Genomic DNA, 19,662 nt, shown 5'->3' on the forward strand with positions numbered 1-19,662 from the left:
TCTTTTTTTCTTTTTGTTTTTTTCGAGACAGGGTTTCTCTGTGCAGTTTTGGAGGCTGTCCTGGCACTCGCTCTGTAGACCAGGCTGGCCTCGAACTCACAGAGATCTGCCTGCCTCTGCCTCCCAAGTGCTGGAATTAAAGGTGTGCACCACCAACGCCCGGCTCCACCAGTTTTTTTCTGAGACAGGGTCTTGCTATATATTACAGACTGAAATCAAACATGTCATAGAGTCTAGGATGATCTGACACTCTCAGAAGCTTCTGTCTCTGCCTCCAGAGTGCTGGGGATTGCAGGTGTGTACCACTTCATTCAGTTAGGAAGCCTATCTAATTATCTAATGTATCTTTGTGAATGTCTTTTCTCATATGTGGCTTGTCTAACAGGAAGATACACTATACATATTGTTGGAAAAATGACTGTTAGCTTCCTTACATTCTTCTTGGAATTGAGTGTAAGTGGATGTGCCGGAGTGCATGGTGTGTGTGTGTGTGTGTGAGAGAGAGAGAGAAAGAGAGAGAGAGAGAGAGAGTCAGAGAGAGAGAGAGTTAGAGAGAGAGAGACAGAGTCAGAGAGAGAGAGAGGGAGGGAGGGAGATATCTGGGCTTTAGCTCAAGATTTCTGGCTCCTTAAATAACAGGTGTGCAATCTGCATCAGATATTTTAGTTTTCTGGGTTGTAGTGGTCTTTTATTGACTGGTTCTCTACAATTCTGTATCTTTCCCACCAAACCTTTACTTTTTTGTTTGATGCAGCGTCTCATGTATCCCAAGTTGGCCTTGAACTGATCCTCTGTCCTAAATGCTGGAATGACAAGCATGGACTACTGGCTTTTTATTATTATTATTGATTTATTTTTGTTTTTTTGAGACAGGGTTTCTCTGTGCCATAGCCTTGGTTGTCCTAGAACTTAGTTTGTAGACCAGGTTGGCCTCCAACTCACAGAGATCTGTCTGCCTCTGCCTCCTGAGTGATGTGTGCCATGACTACCTGGCTCTAGGGGAGTGATTAATATGGATTCCATGAAACTATCATCTTCATTTACAGTTCAAATCAATGAGTGTTGTGTGACAAAACTTTTCCTGGGGAGATGCAACACACACATCTCCTCACCCCTGATAGGGCACTCATGACAGACCAAAGTTCAACTTGGTCAAACAATAAGTTTTATTGGAGTTGCTTAGGAATATAAAGGGTCATGAGAGGGGTTACTTACATGAGCAGAAAAGACTCAGAGACAGCTGCATCACCAAGGCCCTCCCTGGCCTGAGTAACAACTCACAGAACTGGGATTCCTGGAGAGTACTGCACAGCCTACAGGCCGCTCAACATTTTGGAGAGTGTCCTTTCCAGGTGATTCTGGTCCAGACCTCTTCTAGGCAGCTTGGCTGGTTTCAGAGTCTTTGCTGATTTTGCTCTTCAGAGTCTTTTTTTTTTTTGCAGCTTGGCCCTGGTCTTTTGAAAGGAACACTGAATTCTGGTAGGGAGGAGCCCAGTTAATCTGGTTGGTTTCAGGGACTTCTGAAGCCATTTTGAGTAGTTTATCTTTCTGCTTAGGGAGTTTCCCTGTAGGATGAAAAGTTCCCATCTTAGAGGAAATTGTTACACAACAGTGATAGATTTAGAAGTCTTCCACAAGTTTGCACATTTGTCTGGCTGTGTTGAGATTCTACAGGGAATATGGGTCATCAGTATTTTGCCATAGGCATCCTATTAATAACTCTATTGAGAGTGACTATTACCTAATTTTCACTGAGAAACTGAGGCTTAGCTTTCCCAAGGCTACACAGCTACAAAACACAGCTACGCTTCCTAAACAAGTCTTCCTGGTAAACTGTATATAGCTGAATTTACAACCCTAGCAGCTGGCTACCTAAGTTAAAGCCCCACTAGCCAAATACTGCCTTGTTGACATTATGTTGTAACTAAGCTTGTCTGTTCTCTCCTTTATAAACACGGAATGAGTAGGGTTGGATAAATGGCTAAACTGTTAAAGGCCAGGCTCACAACCAAAAATACAAACGGGAATGAGGATATACTAACCACATAGGATTGTTTTGATTAAGTACTAGTGTTATGATCTGGAAGATAGAGCAAGCACTCAAAAGGGATTAGGTATCATTGCTTCTGGACCACCAGTACTATCCACAGGCAATATAATGTGAATCAAACATAGTGAGACCCTGTCTCAAAAAGGAAAAAAAAAAAAAAAAGAGAAGGGGGAGGTAATTTAGTCATGTGTGGAGGCTCAAGTCTATAATCCCAGTAATTCGGGAGGCTGAAGCAGGACTGCCATCACTGTGAGTCAGGTGGGTGATACAAAGAATTTCAGGCCAGCCAGCGCTAAGCCGTTAAGACTCTTGTCTCAAACAAAACAAAGGTGATTTTTAAGTAACTGCACAGAAAAAAACGAACAAACTAAAAGCAGCCAACTATATAATCAGTTTTGCATTTACCAATGTCCCTTCTGAACTTGGTCCACTTTTCAAGGCAGCTCTAAACAGCTGCCCCGAGTCGCGCGCCCTCGGCTCGCCGTCAGGGTTCCCTGCGGCCGAGGACCCAAGGACCCGCCCCGCGCCCCTCCCAGATTACATCATAGAGCCCACCAGTCAGGGCCCGCGGGGCCCACCCGCACCCAGGCCACGTGCTCCTGGCACTAGCAAGTTCCCTGCTGGAAAAGGAAGCGGTGGCCAACTCAGAACGGCGGAGGCGGCCTGAGGCTCGCCTTTCGCTGAGGTATCAGCGGGCGGGAGGCGGCAGCCTAGACGTCGGACGCGCGCTTCGCCAACCGTCCGGCTCTCGTCGCTCGTGCCGCTTCCACGGAGAGGTCGCGGAGCAGGGGCAGGCGCGGATTGGCTCTCGGCGCTTTGGCCCGCCCCTCGGGGGCGCCCATTGGCTGGTGCGGCGCCCGCTGGCTGTGGGGACGCCCCGCCTTCGTGCCGGCCTTCAAGAGGGCGACGAGGAAGCGGCCACCTCCCTGCGCCCCGCCCCTCCGGCTTGCTCTGTGGCTCCTGCGGCTCCTCCCGGCTGCTCCCAGCTCCTCTCTGCCCTCTCCCGGCTTCCTGCGGCTCCGGCTTGGGCTTGGCGGCGGCGGGTGAGTGCTGGTGAGGTCGGGATCCGAGGGTCGGCCTCGTCACTGTCCCCCGAGACAGTGGCCTAGGTTCATGCGGTGACCGCTGGGGACCCCGCAGGTCCCGCCCGAGGCGGGGAAGGGCGGTGGCTGTTCGCCTGCGGGACGCCGGGGTGGCAGCCAGAGGGGGCCCGGTGGGGGGCCTGCGGGTGTGACCTTCGGAGTTTTCGCGGCGCCTTCTGAGGGGACGGTCGGGGGCGAGGCGGGCCAAGAGATCCCGTTTCAGGACGTTTGTGGCTGTGGAGCAGAGCGGCTTGCCTCAGCTTGGGCATGTGCTGAGTCCCGGCGCCGAGGGTCGGCTGCAGCCTGGGGCCTTGGGTGGGGTTCGGCGATGCAGAAGGACGCCAGGGACGTTTCTCCCGGCTTCAGGAGGGGCATCTGTGGATGTGGGAACTGAGAGCAGCCTCCGCGTGTCCGGTCTGGGGGGGTATGGGTGGGGCTGAGGGTGGTCCGGAGAATCTTAGCTCGAGTCCTTGTGTGCGTGGGCCCTGCGCAGTTTGGGGAATTGACGTGCTTCTGGTGTCTGGCTTTGGGAATGCAAAGGGGTCACTTTAAGGGTGCAAAGCCGGGAAACTTAGGGAGCAGGACTCGGAGGCCGTTGGAAACGTTACTCGGAGCAGAGATTGTAGTTAATTTAGCACACGGGACGAGCTCTTTTGGACTGTTACAGCCGGAGCTCAGCTTTAGTCGAGATTGCCTCCTGGGCGTGTTTGAGAGGTTTTGCTTATCTCCAGGATTGTGTAGATTAAGTGCGTTTGCTGCTTGGGGGAAGAGACTGATTTCCCCACAGGTTTGTGTTTTAGGAATCCACAACTCGCCCCCTCCCGGAGTGAGATGGGGTGGTGTAGCCTGTACTTCTCAGGGAACATTAGTGTTACCCCAGCTCTCTCCCGGAATCCCCCTTTCCCTCAGCCGGTCCAGTTGCAGTATTTCTCTTCAGGGCCCCTGCAGAGTTTCTTGCTCCCTGTGAGTGTCTCCCGCCCATTTCCCTACTGCTGCGCTTTTGGCAACGCTCTCTGCTTTTTCCCAGGGATGGTTGTGGCATTGCATCAGGGGATATTTGTGCTTGTAATTTGCTCACTCAGCCCAGGAGGAGGGGGAATAGTATGGTGCAGAGATGGGGGGCGGGAGGGTGACAAGCGGGAGGGGGGCGGTTGCCCGCAGCTTGGCTGGATAGGCAGAGCGATGGGTGTGGTGAGAGAAATACAGCTGCTCTAGGCCTATAGGGTAACACTGCGCAGTCATCAGCGCAGAGATTCAAAGACCAGCAACAGCAGCAGCTATTTTTATAAATCAATCCTGAATCCAAGTTGAGAGCACATGGATTTGGAGTGAACAGTTGTCAGGCCCTAACTATGACAGGCTGAGTGTTTGGAGGACAACACTACAGTTGCTAAGTAAGAGACTCCATCTATCTGTACAGTGCTGCAGGCACTTGCAACTTTGTAACTTAGCTTTTTCTCCACTCTCTAGAATGGGAGTGTGTTCAGGTGATGGCTTTTCAGTTGATGGAGTTCGATGGCCCATACTACTTCCTTTCAAAAGTGATATTTTTATCTCAGTCATGATCTCCTTTCACATTTAGCGTAAGTGATTAAAGCTATTGCTTTTTCGAGCCAGTACCACCTTCCAGGTACTTGGGTTCTCCTCCCCCTTGGAAAGGGAAATACTCATGCAAAACAAAACTCAGCAGAGGTTCCAGTGTGTGGTGAAAGTATTGGTGCCTTTGTACACAATTGGTTTTAATTGTCCACTGGCCCAAAATACCTCCATTGTTCCTGGTAGCCTAATCAGTGAAACAGTTGATTATGGTGTTGGAATGAGGGCAGTGAATGTTCTCAGGGATGTTTTAATCAAGTTATTGAAGCTCAGTGAGTTTGCCTCCTTTTCCTTTTGTTAACAGCACATTCACTAAAGTTAAAAAGTGCAAGGGTGTGCACCTTTTATTGTATTTTATTTACATTTTTTTTTTCGAGACAGGGTTTCTCTCTATTTTGGAAGCTGTCCTGGAACTAGCTCTGTAGACCAGACTGGCCTCAGATTCACAGAGATCTGCCTGCCTCTGCCTCCCAAGTGCTGTGATTAAACGCGTGAGCCACCAGTACCAGGTTTTTTTTTTTTAGTTTTTCAAGACCCGTTTCTCTGTGTAAAACAGTTCCTGGCAGGCTGGCCTTGAACTTAGATAATTGCTTGTTGCTGCTTCACTGGTGCCAGGATTAATAAAGCATGAACCACCACTGCTCACCGCCCCAATTTTCCTTCAAGATAGAGTATGTGCAGCTCTGGCTGTCCTTGAACTTGTTCCTTAGACCAGGCTGGCCTCCAACTCAGAGATGCACCTGCCTCAAGCCTTCTGAGTGCTAGGATTAAAGGCGTGCACCATAAAGGCATGAACCACTCCTGCTGGACTAAGCATCAGCCTTTCAAATGCTAGGGTTATTGTTGGTATATGTTACCATACAGCTTGGGGTGTGTCCCAATACTCTCCAATCCCAGGTTTAAAAACAAATCTGTTCTTATGTATGTTGCACTAAAATCTCAAATGTACAAATAAGGTTACAGTCTATATTAAAGTCATTGTTTACTGACAACCGAAGGAAGCACCTGGAATTTCTTTGCCTTGAGATAGGGGTCTTGTGTTGCCCAGGCTGGTCTGGAACTTTTGGATTCAAGCCATCTTCTTGCCTAGGAATATCCCACTTAAGTCTCCACATCTATCTTTGGGATTTCTTATAGAGTTTTACTGTAGACTTTTTTTTTTTCTCTCGAGACATGGTTTCTCTGTAGTTTTGGAGGCTGTCCTGGAACTTGCTCTGTAGACCAGGCTGACCTCCAACTCACAGCACTGCCTCCCGAGTGCTGGGATTAAAGGCATGTGCCACCACCGACCAGCTTTTTTTTAACTCTTGTATACATCTAAAATTACTTCAAAAAAACAAAAATTTAAGCTGTATTTCTTTGCAGAGTGTGGTAACACATTTCCAGTACTTAGAAAATGAAAACAGCAGGAGGCAGAGACAGGCGGATTCTCTGTGAGTTCGAGACCAGCCTGGTCTACAAGAGTTAGTTCCAGGATAGCCTCCAAAGCCACAGAGAAACCCTGTTTTGAAAAACCAAAAAAAAAAAAAAAAAAAAAAAATCATCTGCAGTTCTTTTTTTAAAATTCTGTGCAGCTCCAGTATTCGTGTTATAACTATTCAGTGACACTTGTTTTGTTCCACTTAAAAATTCTTTTTTTTTTCAGCTGGGTGGTGATGATACAAGTCTTTAATCCCAGCACTTGGGAAGCAGAGGCAGGGGAATCTCTGAGTTCCAGAACAGCCTGATAAACAGATAGGACAGATAGGGCTACAAACAGAGACCTTTTCTCACAAAGTTCTATTTTTCCAAACCAAACAGCCACTCTCCTCTACTTTTCTTCAAATATGATTTCTAAACTGTCTGTTTTGTGCGCACCACTCTGTGCATGCTAGTTTGTCAGTTTGTTAAATATAGTTTGTTCTAGATGCTTTGTTAAACATTAGAAATGGAAATGCATTATTAGTGGGCATGTAGTCCCAGACATTGAAGACTGGGGTAGGAGAATTGCTTGAACTCAGGATTTGAAAGCCAACTTGGTTATATCAAACTCAATCTAAAAAATAAAAGTCCATATGATCCCTGCTCTGAGAATTAAACAGCATTGTTAGTTTCCATCAATGCTACTTTAGAATAAATTCTTTTCAGACTTGTTTGTTCTTTCATGTGTACTGGGGATTAAACCTGGGACCTTGAGCATTATGAGTGTTTAACATTCTACTACTGAGCTATATCCCCGGCCTGCAAGCTCTCTTTCTTGCTATTCTTTTCATTTTTTGTTAGATTCATTATTATTTATTATGTTAAGTTACTATTAAGTATTGCTGCATGTGCGTCTGTACATTCTTGGTGCCTGTAGAGGTCATTGGATCCCATGAGACCAGACTTAGAGGCAGTTCTGAGCTCAGCCTGGATGCTGAGAATCAAACTCAGGTCTTCTGCAAAACCGACAAGTGCTATTAAATTGCTGAGCCAACTCTTGGCCTTCTTGTTACTTTTCAATGATAGTTTATACTTGTCACTTATCTCCATTTTTTTTCCTTAGAAATTCTATGAAGCCACATCTTTGTCTTCTTGTTAGTTTCCCCCTTAAAACTTTTTTTTTAATATGGATGTTTTACATCTTTAGAGAATGAATCCCAGGACTGGGCTTGTAGCTCAGTAGAGTACTTGACTAGTATATAGAATTAAAATTTTAGCACCCAATAGATCTGGCATGATGGGACATATCTATAATCCTAGCAAAAGAATCAGAAGTTCATGGTCATCATAAGCTACATGGTATATTCCGTGCCAACCTGGGCTATATGAAACCTGTTCTCTATTTTTAAAACAGGAGGTTAGAGCCATCTTGGTGGATATGAGCATTTGCTGTTCTTGTAGTGACCTAGGTTTTGCTTATACTCATCTGTAACTCTAGTTTAGGGGACCTGATGCCCTCTTGTGGGTACTACTAGGCACACAAGTCATACATGCAGGTAAAACACTCATAGACATAGAATAAAAAGAAATAAATCTTAAAAAATAAAACAAAAGGGGTCCTGTGAAGTAGCTCAGTGAATAAAAGGTGCTTGATTTGGTCCCTGGAGCCTATGTGGTAGGAGGGGAGAACTGACTCCTGAAAATTGTGCTCTCACCTCCACTTGCATGTCAATGTATATGCATACACATAGAATAAATCTAATTTCAAAAAGGAAGAACCGCAGGATTTCTCCTCTTTTGTGTTTTGGCCTTGTTCTCTTCATGGTGTGCAGTAATGATGCCAGCTGAGATTGTCAGTGCAGTGAACCTAAACTGATGGCATAGGGCAGATTTTGCCATTTTCCTAGGTCTGGCGCTGGTCATTCCATACTTGTTTAACTTGCCTGTGAAGTTCACAGAAATTTTCCTTTCTGTGATTGCCAGTTACTTTAAATTTCTCAGTGACACTATGCTTTAACCACAAAAATCAGTTGATGAGAATCAGTCATTGTACTTCATACTTGTAGTTCCAGCACCTGAGATGCCAAGGTGACAAAGTGGGTGCAGTCAGTGTAAATTTTAGGTCGCCTTGAGCTATCTAATGAGTTCCAGGCCAACTTCAGCTACAGAGTAAGACCCAGTCTCAAAAAACTTACATACATACAAACCATTCAAACAAAAAAATGCAAAACAACCCCTCCCAAAAAACAAACAAACCAAAAACCAAAACAACCAGAAAATTATGTCAGGTGTGGTATGTTAGTATGGTACACTTTTTTTTTAATGTTTATTTTATTTACTATGCATACAATGTTCTGCCAGAAGAGGGCACCAGATGGTTGTGAGCCACCATGTGGTTGCTAGGAATTGAACTCAGGACCTCTGGAAGAGCAGCCAGTGCTCTTAACCTTTGAGCCTTCTCTCTAGCCCATGTATGGTACAGTTTTAATCCCAGCCTTGGGGAGACAGTAGTAGGCAGCTCTCTGTTAGTTCCAGGATCTACATAAGGGAGTTCCACGCCAGCCAGGGCTATGTAGTAATTTTGTCTCAAAAGAAAAGAAAAAACAGAGACTATGATTTGGATCCTGGCTTTATAAGGAAGGAAGGACCCGGGTTTTGCCTTCTTTTTCAGCACTGCTGATGTTCTTGATACTGTCAGCCCAGACATGCAGCTGTGACCATTCTGGTCACACAGATCTCCCTTCCTTCCTTCCTTCCTTCCTTCCTTCCTTCCTTCCTTCCTTCCTTCCTTCCTTCCTTCCTTCCCTCCCTCCCTCCCTCCCTCCCTCCCTCCCTCCCTCCCTCCCTCCCTCCCTCCCTCCCCCCTTCCCTTTTTTGGTTTTTCAAGACAGGGTTTCTCTAGCTTCGGAGGCTGTCCTGGAACTTGCTCTTGAAGACCAGGCTGGTTTCAAACTCCCCTGCCCTCCCGAGTGCCAGGATTAAAAGTGAGCGCCACCACCTCCCGGCTGCTTTGCCAGTTTCTGTCCATTGCCCTAAGGAATTAAAACATTTTTTATTTTTTTGTTTTTATTTATTTATTTGTTTATTGGTTTTTCGAGACAGGGTTTCTCTGTGACTTAGGAGGCTGTCCTGGCACTAGCTCTGTAGACCAGGCTGGCCTCGAACTCACAGAGATCTGCCTACCTCTGCCTTCCAAGTGCTGGGACGCCTGGCTCACTTATTTTTTAAATTGTAAAAACTAAGTTTTTTATTTTATTTTTTTAATTTCTCTGTGTAACCCCAGTTGTCCTGGAACTTTCTCAGTAGACCAGGCTGGGCCTTGCCTCTGCCCCTCAAGTTCTGGGATTAGAGGTTTGTGCCACTGTTGTACCCAAATTCTGAACCCAAAAATAACCAAGAGACCCTATCTGATGCAAAATAAGAGATTCTTTGATAATGTAATGAGTTAACTGTATTAACTCCGTTCCTCTGACACAGCTGGTGAAGTGAGAAGGACTCAGGGACCTTGGGGCAGGGAATTTATTGAGGTGGAGCAAGGGGAGTGTCTGGGTCCCCAACAATCTCAGGATCGGTGCACTTCCAGGCTTCAGGAAGTGTTGATTGGCCAGCTGGTTGCTGTGACCTATGGCCTTCCCAGGGTGGTCGCTATGCTCTGTATGTCACTGTTAACTTAAAGCACATCTACAGCCTGCCATCTAACTTCTGATTGGTTCCTTATCACATGGAGGGTATCTGACCTTCTAGTGAGTAGTAGGTGGTTGGGCAAGGTCAGGAAGCTCAACACATATTGCTGAGTCAGGCCTTTGTCTTGCTGGGTCTTTTTCCAGCCTGTCATGACTACTAAAGAAAGGGGCTGGCGCCGGGTGGTGGTGGCGCATGCCTTTAATCCCAGCACTCGGGAGGCAGAGGCAGGAGCATCTCTGTGAGTTCGAGGCCAGGCTGGACCTACAGCCTCCAAAACAATACAGAGAAACCCTGTCTCTTGTAAAACCAAAAAAAAAAAAAAAAAAAAAGAAAGGGCTGGCTGAGGGTCTGATCCCTTTACCACCATCACCCAGTGAATTTTCCTTTTTTTAAGACATGGTTTCGTTTACCATGTACTGATCTTGAGCTTGCTATATAGCTAAGGTGGGTCTTGAACATCTGACCTTCCTGCTTCCACATCCCAAGTCCTGGGATGCTGTGGTCAGGGAATCTTTTTGAATCTTCTTGTGCCTTTGTTTTCTTCTGGTGTCTATATAACTGTCATTTTCTTTTTCTAGTTTTCACTTGAGGGCTTAAAAAGAATACTTAGTGTCAACTTCAAAACTTAATAGGATATAATTAGAGCTCAATTTACTTCCGTGCTTTATTTTCTCTTTATTGCTTTAGGGAGTATTTCCAAAAGAGATCTTGGTTCTCTTCCACTGAGGTTTGTATGCAAATTTTAGAATTTAAATATTTTACTTATTAAAACCAAAGATACAGGTAGATCTTTATAAATGGTAGCCATGGTGTGTGTGTATGTGGGGGGGTATTTTGAGATAGGGTCTTGTTATTTAGCTTAGGCTGGCCTTGAACTTTTAATTTTTTTTTTTTTCGAGACAGGGTTTCTCTGTGGCTTTGGAGGCTGCCCTGGAACTAGCTCTTGTACACCAGGCTGGCCTCGAACTCACAGAGATCCGCCTGCCTCTGCCTCCCGAGTGCTGGGATTAAAGGCGTGTGCCACCAATGCCTGGCATGAACTTTTAATTTTTTCCTCTCAGCCTCCCAGGTTTAGGGATTATAAATATGCATCATCACACTTGTCTTGATTCTTTAGAGTAAGAAGATGCAGGGTGATAGTTATATCTTCTACCTAACTAATGCCAATCCCTTCATGAAGCTTTGAAAAGGATATGTATATTCTAGAGCAAGAACAGTTTAGGGGCAATGGGGAATTGGTGGCATGAATGAGGATGGAGTGTAGAGACGCTTAAGAAAAGGAATTCTTCCAATTGCAGCTGATTCCTGAACTCCATTTTTCCAAACTGTTTGAAATTCTTGGTCATAAGTTCATTTAGCTTAACCGACTTTGTCCTTCAGGAGTAGAAATGCTTTGAGAGAATTCAGGAGAGCCCTGAGTCATTTTCTTCTAGGAAGGATGGTTAATTGGGGCAGTTAGTATTATTTTGGGTGGCAGGTAAGTGATTTCTGAGTTTAAGGGAGGAGGTAAGGATAAAGAGCACTAACTGTGTGTGTGTGTGTGTGTGTGTGTGTGTGTGTGTGTGTGTGTGTGTGTGTGGTGTGTGTGTAGGGAGAGAGATATGTGCACATCAAGCATATGGATGTGGTGGAGTGTTGGTTTTCACCTCTGTCTGGGGATTGAACTCAGTTGTCAGGTTTATGTAGCACCTTTACCTGCTGAGCTGTGCTGGTCCTTAGGAAACATGTTTATGTTTGTGTTTAATTTTTTAAAAAAGATTATTTAATGTGCATGATTGTTTGCCTGTATGTATGTATATGCATCATGAGTGTTCTAAGAGTACTAAAGGTGTTGACTCTCTGGAACTGGAGATAGGGGTGATTGAAAGCTACCTTGTGGGTGCTGGAAATCAAATGGGGTTCTTTGCAAGGACAAGTGCTCTTAACTGCTAAGCCATTTCTACAGCCCCTATGTGTGTTTTCAAATGGCCTTATTCCATAAGTGTGTCTGACCTATAACTTGCTGTATAGCTGAGTCTGGCCTCAAACTTGGTTCAGTCCCCATTTGCCTGGCTAGAAAGCTATTTTTGACCACTTTTGATCCTAGTCTAAAACAAGTACTCCTCAGGTTTCCATTCATATGTTTTCACAGATTTGTCATTTGTCATTAAAAAAAAAAGAAGCTGGAGAGATGGCTTAGTGGTTAAGAGCACTGACTGTTCTTCCCGAGGTTCAGTTCCCAACACCCTGGTGGTTCATAACCATCTGTAATGAGATCTGGTGTCCTCTTCTGGCCTGCAGGCACACATGCAGGTAGAACACTGTATACATAATAAACAAATCTTTAAAAAAACGAAGATGCACCTGGTGTTTGTGGTGTATGCCTTTAGTCCCAGCACTCGGGAGGCAGAGGCAGGTGGATCTCTGTGAGTTCGAGGCCAGCCTGGTCTACAAGAGCTAGTTCCAGAACAGCCTTCAAAGCCACAGAGAAACCCTGCCTGGAAAAACAAAAACAAACAAACAAACAAAAAAACTGAAGATGCAATTCGGATATAAGACACAATTTAAAATCATATAATTTGGTGGGTTTTGGTGTATACACAGTATTCTGTAACCATCACTATTACCTAATTCCAGAACATTTCATCATCCCCCAAAGAAACCCCATACCCATTAGCAATTGGTCTTTCCCCATTTGACCAATCCCTGGCAACAACTAATCTTTCTGCCAGTATTCTGCATGTATTATATAAATGAATCCATACAGTAAATGGACACTTGTCAGCTACTGTAATGCTTCCAGGTTTATTCATGCTGTAGCATGAGTTCATTTAATGCCCAAATAACATTTCATTATGTGGGTATTCTTTGTTATGTTAATCCATTCATCCATAAATAGACATGGATTGTTTCTACTTTATTTAAATGTTTTTCTCACCACTGGAGAGATGGCTCAGCAGTTAAGAGCACTGGCTGCTCTTCCCAGCAACCACATGGTGACTCACAGCCTTCCTTAATGAGATCTGGTGCCCTCTTCTGGCATATAGCTGTACATGCAGGAGGAACACTGTATACATAATAAATAAATCTTTAAAAACTTTTTTTTCTTGCTAGGCTGTGGTGGCACACACCTTTTTCTTTGATCCTAGCACTCAGGAGGCAGAAGCCTGGTTTACAGAGCAAGTTCAAAGTATGGTCTTGCTGCTACGAAGCCCAATCTTTGATTTGATATCCTGTTACTTTAGCCTCATGAGTAACTGGGATTACAGGTGTGAACAGCTTTACTTGACTTCCATTTCTGTCATATGGTCACCATGTTTAGCCTTTTGAGAAATTGCCAAACTTCTTTTACAAGTGGCAATTTGTTTTCCTATACCAGTGTATAAGGGTCCCAGTCCTCTCACATCTCTCACAGAATGCTTGGTATTATCTTTCTGATTAAAGCTATCCTAGTGGGTATAAAGTGGCATCTCATCATTTTGGGTTTGATTTTCCTGATGACTTATAGTTGCCATCTGTAGTAGCCCCATGTTGTGGCACCAATCTGTAGTATCAGTATGGGGGGGATTCAGTCAGTTCCAGCCTGGTTCATACCTGAGGGGAAGTATGAATTAGTAAAAATACTAAGGAAAAGATAGAAACACAAAATACAGTCAGAAGGGCAGTCCAGTGAATACTGATCACCCCAAGTTTATTCTTCAACATTCTAACATACCTAAACCAAAAAGGGGGGAAAAAAAGCAAGATACTTCTTTATCAAGATACAAAGAACAAATAGTCTTTCTTCCTTAATTCTCCAAGCATTTAGTAAGCACACCTTGGACTAATTCTCTGGTTATGTGGCCTTGAGGGTTAGAAGAGTAACCACACCTTAGACCAAGTCTCTTGGTATTTGGATAAGACATCTATGATTTAGACCAAACATCCTACAGTAGCTATGCCTTGGAAGAGTAAAGGTAGTTTTGAGTTCTGACCTTAAGCCAAGCGAATGGAAGCCATATGGACCCCGACAATGACTAAAGTGTTTGTCGACCATTTATGTATATTCTTTGGAGGAATGTATTCAGATTAAAAAAATACATTTTGTTTGTGTGTACCTGTTTCTGCATGAATGCTTGTATGCCTGAGTGCCTGTGTAGTATAGTGTGTGTGTAGGGCCTGGAGGACAATTTGAAGAATTTAGTTCTTTCCTTCTCTCTCCCCATACCAATCTCAAGGATAGAATGAAGGTCCTCAGGCTTGGTGGCACTCTCCTTTACCCAACTGAATCATCTTTCTGTGTTAAAATTTTTGCCCCTTCCCCCATTTTGCCCTGTCAGAAATCAAACCTTGGGCTCTGTGCATACTATTAACATTGGGAGTTAACACCCTTAATCCCAGCACTTGGGAGGCAGAGGCAGGTGAAATCTCTGTGAGTTCAAGGCCAGTCTGCTCTATAGAATGATTTCCAGGACAGGCCCCGAAACTATAGAGAGACCCTTTCCTGGAAAAACAAACAAAATGAACTATCACTTGACTCACAACCATCCATAACTCCACTTCCAGGGGATCTGATGCCCTGTCCTGACCATCAGACTTTTATGTAGTACATATACATACATATAGACCAAATACTCCTGCATATAAAATAAGCATGATCTAAAAAATAAAAAAATAAAATTATACCAGTGAGCATATTTCCAACCTGTCGTGCTAGTATTTAGCCATCTGTTCTGACCTTCTCGTGGGACTCTGGCAGGATATGTCCTCAGTTGCTGCCACTAGGAGTACCACCTGTGTCTATTTACTATGCTCTTTTTTTTGTTTGTTTGTTTGTTGTTTTTTTTCGAGACAGGGTTTCTCTGTATTGCTTTGGAGGCTGTCCTGGAACTCGCTCTGTAGACCAGGCTGGCCTGGAACTCACAGAGATCCACCTGCCTCTGCCTCCCGAGTGCTGGAATTAAAGGCGTGCACCACCAACGCCTGGCCCTATGCTCCTTTTTCAAAGGGCCCTGCCCAACTCCTATCCTCCTCCCTCTCTCATTCCCTTCCTTTGTTCTGGGATTTGAAACACTAAGTATCAGAAACATATGAGAGTTAGAGTAGGAACTATAAATTGATTTTTTTGTATTATTTCTTAGGGAAATTTATAAAATATTTTATGAACCTAGAAATAATGTTGTAGTGGGATTGGCTATGTTGGTTTTTCATACTGTGTTCAGACTTTCTCATGGGTAGAATGCACATCAAGTTTCAGGCTAATCTGAATTATATGAGATCGTGTCTCAAAAAACAAAGATTTGGTCTGGAGAGATGGTTCGGTAGTTAATATTACAGTATATATTGCTCATGCCAAGGATGTATGTTCAGTTCAGAACCAATATTGGACAGCCTACTACCATTATAAAATCATCCCCAAGGGGGTCCAATTCTTTTGGCCTCTGGGCACTTGCACTCATACTTACAGACATATTTAAAACAAAGAAACCAACAGAACAAGTCAGGCCCTATCCTCGACTGTAATTTTATTACTCTTGGTCTTGTAGTGATCCTTCGCCTCTCCATCTCACAAAATGTTTTTCTTCCTTTTCCTCTTCTTCCCTCCCTCCTGCTTTTTCCCTTTCTGTCCTCCCTCACCCCCCAGGGTTTCAAGTAATTCAGGCTGGCCTCAATTTACTATGTAGTTGAGAGTGGCCTTGAATTCTGATTCTCCTGCCTTCACTCCCAGAATGCTAGGATGACAGGCATGAACCACCACACCTATGAGGAGTTAGTATTTGAACACATGATGTGGTGATTATTAGTCAATCACTCCACCAATGGGGAGTTACATCTCCAGGCCTACATTATGGTTTTTCTTCTAAGTCTCCTATTTTATTTATTTTTATTATTTTGGGGACCAGTGTTCATGTTCTTGGGCAAACCTCAAATTCCTGATTCTACTGCCTCTACTTTCCAACTGCTGAGGTTTCAGGCATGAATTTTGCATAGCCTAAGTCTCCTTTTTGACAGGGTCTTCTCCCTTGTGGTTGTCTTGCAATTTATTTGTCTAAGAAAGCAGTTTCATTTATCTTGGACATTGTTTTCCTCCAAGTCAGTACCTTCCAGTGTAGCCCTGGCTGTTCCAGAACTAGCTCTGTAGATCAGGTTGGCCTTGAATTTAGAGATCTACCTGCCTCCCTCACAAGTGCTGGGATTAAAGGTATGCACAACCATACCTGACATTGAGATTTTACTAGATGTATTTATTTTATGTGTTTAAGTGAATAGGCGCACCATGTGTGTACAGTTCCCATAGAGGTTAGAAAAGGGAGAACCCTATAACTGGAGTTACAGATGGTTGTGAACCATTGTATGGGTGTTGGGAGCTGAACCTAGGTCTCCTGCAAGAGTACAAGTGCTCTTTGGAACCATCTCTCCAACCCTCCCCCCTTTTTTCCGTCACACTCAAATTCAGGATATTTGTTTGCTAGGTGAATATTCTATCACTAAACTGGATCCTCAGCTTGACTTTTGTTGACAATGTAGACATTACAAGCACTGTTGAGCCCTCATCCCAGTAATCTGTGGTGTTTAGAGTAACAGAAGAACCAGTTCAGTTTAATCTTAATTCTTTGTGACCTCCAATGTTAATTAGAAGTAGGTATATCATGGAGGCCTATAAAAAGAGACAGTAACACAAGATCAGAAAGCCCTAATTGTTTTCTTTCTTTTGTTATTATTTTATTGGTGTTTTGCCTGTATACATGCCTGTGAGAGGGGGTTGGATCCTGGAGTTACAGACAGTTGTGAACTGCCATGTGGGTACCTTAGGAATTAAACCCAGGTCCTCTGAAAGAACATCCAGTGCTCTTAACCATTGAACTCTCTCTCCAGTTCCCCTAATTGTATTTTCTATGACTATGTCTTTCTAAAAAAGACTCTCAAAAAACAAAACATTTTTCTTTTTGGTGGTGATGGGGAGTTGGGTGTTTTGTTTTTTTCTTTTTTCCAAGACAGGGTTTTTCTGTGTAATCCTGGCTGTTCTGGAACTCATGCTGTAGACCAGGTTGCTGTTGAACTCAGATCTGCCTGCCTCTGCCTCCTGAGTGCTGGGATTGAAACACCTGGCTAAAGCACTCATGTTTATTGAGGAATAAGCATAGAAAAATACATACAAAATAATAAAAACCATTAAAAATAAACATGTTTTGGATATTTTTCCTTATTCTGCTATTTGTATATGCTTACCTGTTTTAAATTTTTTAGAATATTTAGTTTTTGTGTATGAGTATTTGTCTGCATACATGTATATGTGTACCATGTGTGTGCATTATGACCTCAGAAGTCAGAAAAGGGCATCAGGTTCCCTAGAATTGGGAGTTACAGATGGCTGTGAGTCACTGTGTGCATGCTGGGAACCAAATGTGCGTCCTGTAAGAACAAGTGCTCTTCCACTGAACCGTCTCTCTAGCCTCTATACTTTGTTTTTTGAGACAGGGTCTTTGGAGCCTAGGCTCATCTTGAACTCAACATCTGGAGCCTCAGCTTCCCAAGTGTTGAAATATAGGTGACTGTCATGCCTTCCTTATATATTTCTATTTTTACCTAAATGTTCCTGCTAATAAATACATGTGTACATTACTTTTGTTTTTGTTTTTTTGAGACAGGGTTTCTCTGTATATATTTGGAGGTTGTCTTGGAACTCTACTCTGTAGATCGGGCTGACCTCCAAACTCACAGAGATCTGCCTGCCTCTGTCTCAGTGAAATTTCCAGTATGTCTCATATTTCTGCTTCTTTCACTCTCCATGGCTCATTGAGAGAGCTCTTTCTTACCTGGGCTGTTGTGAGTGTTAGTTTCTGTGTCATTCTCAGACTTTTGCCTTAATATCATTACTGCCTGCCTGCCTGCCTGCCTGCCTTTCTTTGAGACAGTGCCAGATTACCTGTGTGGCACTGGCCTCTCACCTTTGGTGTACTTTGATATATTGGGGTTCAACTCAGGTGGCATGATGGATGAGGCTGGTATTGTTTGAACCATATTTGGGTTGATCAAAGAAAGCTGCACCGTGGGCTTTTCCAGGCCGAAAGCTGAAAGTTGGTGCCTATTTTTAACCTGGAATTGCTGTACTTTTCCAAGGTGAGTGTATAATTCTACATATTAAGACTACCAGTGTGTGAACATTTTTTCCCACATAACTTTTTTAAGACAGGGTTTTGTTTTGTAGTAGCTCAGAATGGTCTTACATTTACTATACTTTTTATACTTTTTTTTTGTTTTGTTTTTTTTCGAGACAGGGTTTCTCTGTATTGTTTTGGAGGTTGTCCTGGAACTCGATCTGTAGACCAGGCTGGCCTCGAACTCACAGATATCTGCTTGCCTCTGCCTCCTGAGTGCTGGGATTAAAAAGTGTGGGCCACCAACGCCCAGCTAATTTACTATACTCTTTGCTTAGCCTATGTAGTATTAGATTGCAATACTATCTTACAGGTTTGCTTTATAATATCTATTTGCCTCCCAAACTTCACATTATAAGATAGATGTGTATATTAGGTTTTTTTTTTTTTTTTTGAGACATGGCCTCATGTAGCCAAAGCTGGCTTTGAACTCTGATTTCTTACCTCTACCTCCAGAGTGCTGGGATTATAGGTATATACCAACACTGGGCACATTAGGATAGATTCTTCAGTATATATGCATAAATTTAAAACATTTGATATATTTATACAATTGCTTTCTGAATGGTTGTAGTTTCTTTTTTTTTTTTTTGGTTTTTCGAGACAGGGTTTCTCTGTGGCTTTGGAGGCTGTCCTGGAACTCGCTTGGTAGACCAGGCTGGCCTCGAACTCACAGAGATCCTCCTGCCTCTGCCTCCCGAGTGCTGGGATTAAAGGCATGCGCCACCAACGCCCGGCTGGTTGTAGTTTCTTACCATAGCTTACTTCACTATGCCCTTGAATTACAAAAAAAGAAAAAAAATTTTTTGTCGCTGAGCTGGATGTGTATCTCAGTGAAAGAGCACTTATCTGTCATATTCAATTATCTCGTGTTCAATTGTAAACACTTTAATCTATTAAAGTAAATTTTCTCCCTTTTTTTTTTTCAAGATAGGATTTCTCTGTGTAGTCCTGGCTTTCCCAGAACTCACTCTGTAGACCAAGCTGACCTCAAACACAGAGATCCTCCTGCCTCTGCCTTCCGAGTGCTGGGATTAAAGGCGTGCGCCACCAACGCCCGGCTAAAAGCACACCTTTTTGTTTATGATACAGTCTCACACTGTAGTTAGTCTAGGCTGTCCTCAGGCTTTGTCAGCTTTCCAAATACTTTTCTCATAAGCATGAGCTACTATTCTCACCACAGAGCCCAGGATAACCTTGAACTTGATGTGTAGAAGAGAATGCCTTGAATTTCTGATCCTTTTGTCTCTATCTTCTAAGAGTAGTGATTGTAGGCATGTTCTACTGTAATGCCTGGCTCAAATGGTTTTTGTTTTTTTTTTGATGAATAATTTTGCTCATAATTTTCCATATTATTTGAAAAGGGGTCATTATACTCTTAAAGAAAATTTGAGGTAATAATGGCTTTCTTTTTCGTTCTTGGAGAAAGTAGGAGCAACTAATATTTGCTTCAGTGAACCCTAGCATTATTTTTTTGCTAGAGTTTGCAAAACAAACGAGAATAATTTAAATCTTTTCCATGGTAGTATACTTTCAGAAGTATAGGTTTATTAGGAAATACAAATTTTATATTTGGGATTTTTAGTCTTACCTATCTAGATTGCGTAGCAGGCTTAACTAAACATCACTTGTACACACACACCTAGACAATAGAAAAATAAGTGGAAGATAGAGGTCAGCAGAGTTAAGAATCTCCTTCCACCACATGAGGACTAGGGACTGATCTCAGATT

At 43.4% G+C, this 19,662-nt stretch overlaps 2 protein-coding genes across 2 annotated transcripts in view; one reads left to right on the forward strand and one right to left on the reverse strand.

The window, feature by feature from the left end:
* Nucleotides 1-1,148: 1,148 nt before the first annotated feature.
* LOC121137615 (basic salivary proline-rich protein 2-like) lies at nt 1,149-4,902 on the reverse strand. Its single transcript, XM_040740243.1, has 3 exons — nt 4,897-4,902; nt 2,635-3,382; nt 1,149-1,565 (listed from the first exon to the last, which is right to left on the reverse strand). The coding sequence occupies exons 1-3, from the start codon at nt 4,900-4,902 to the stop codon at nt 1,375-1,377; spliced, it is 945 nt and encodes a 314-aa protein (XP_040596177.1). The 3' UTR covers nt 1,149-1,374.
* Map4 (microtubule associated protein 4) overlaps nt 2,971-19,662 on the forward strand; it is a 122,929-nt gene continuing 106,237 nt past the window's right edge. Inside the window, 1 exon segment of the mRNA XM_013116989.3 lies at nt 2,971-3,093. The gene's annotated coding sequence lies outside the window, so the exon portion shown is untranslated.

Source organism: Mesocricetus auratus, unplaced genomic scaffold (genome assembly GCF_017639785.1).
Source record: "Mesocricetus auratus isolate SY011 unplaced genomic scaffold, BCM_Maur_2.0 Super-Scaffold_100691, whole genome shotgun sequence".
Lineage (NCBI taxonomy): Eukaryota > Metazoa > Chordata > Mammalia > Rodentia > Cricetidae > Mesocricetus > Mesocricetus auratus.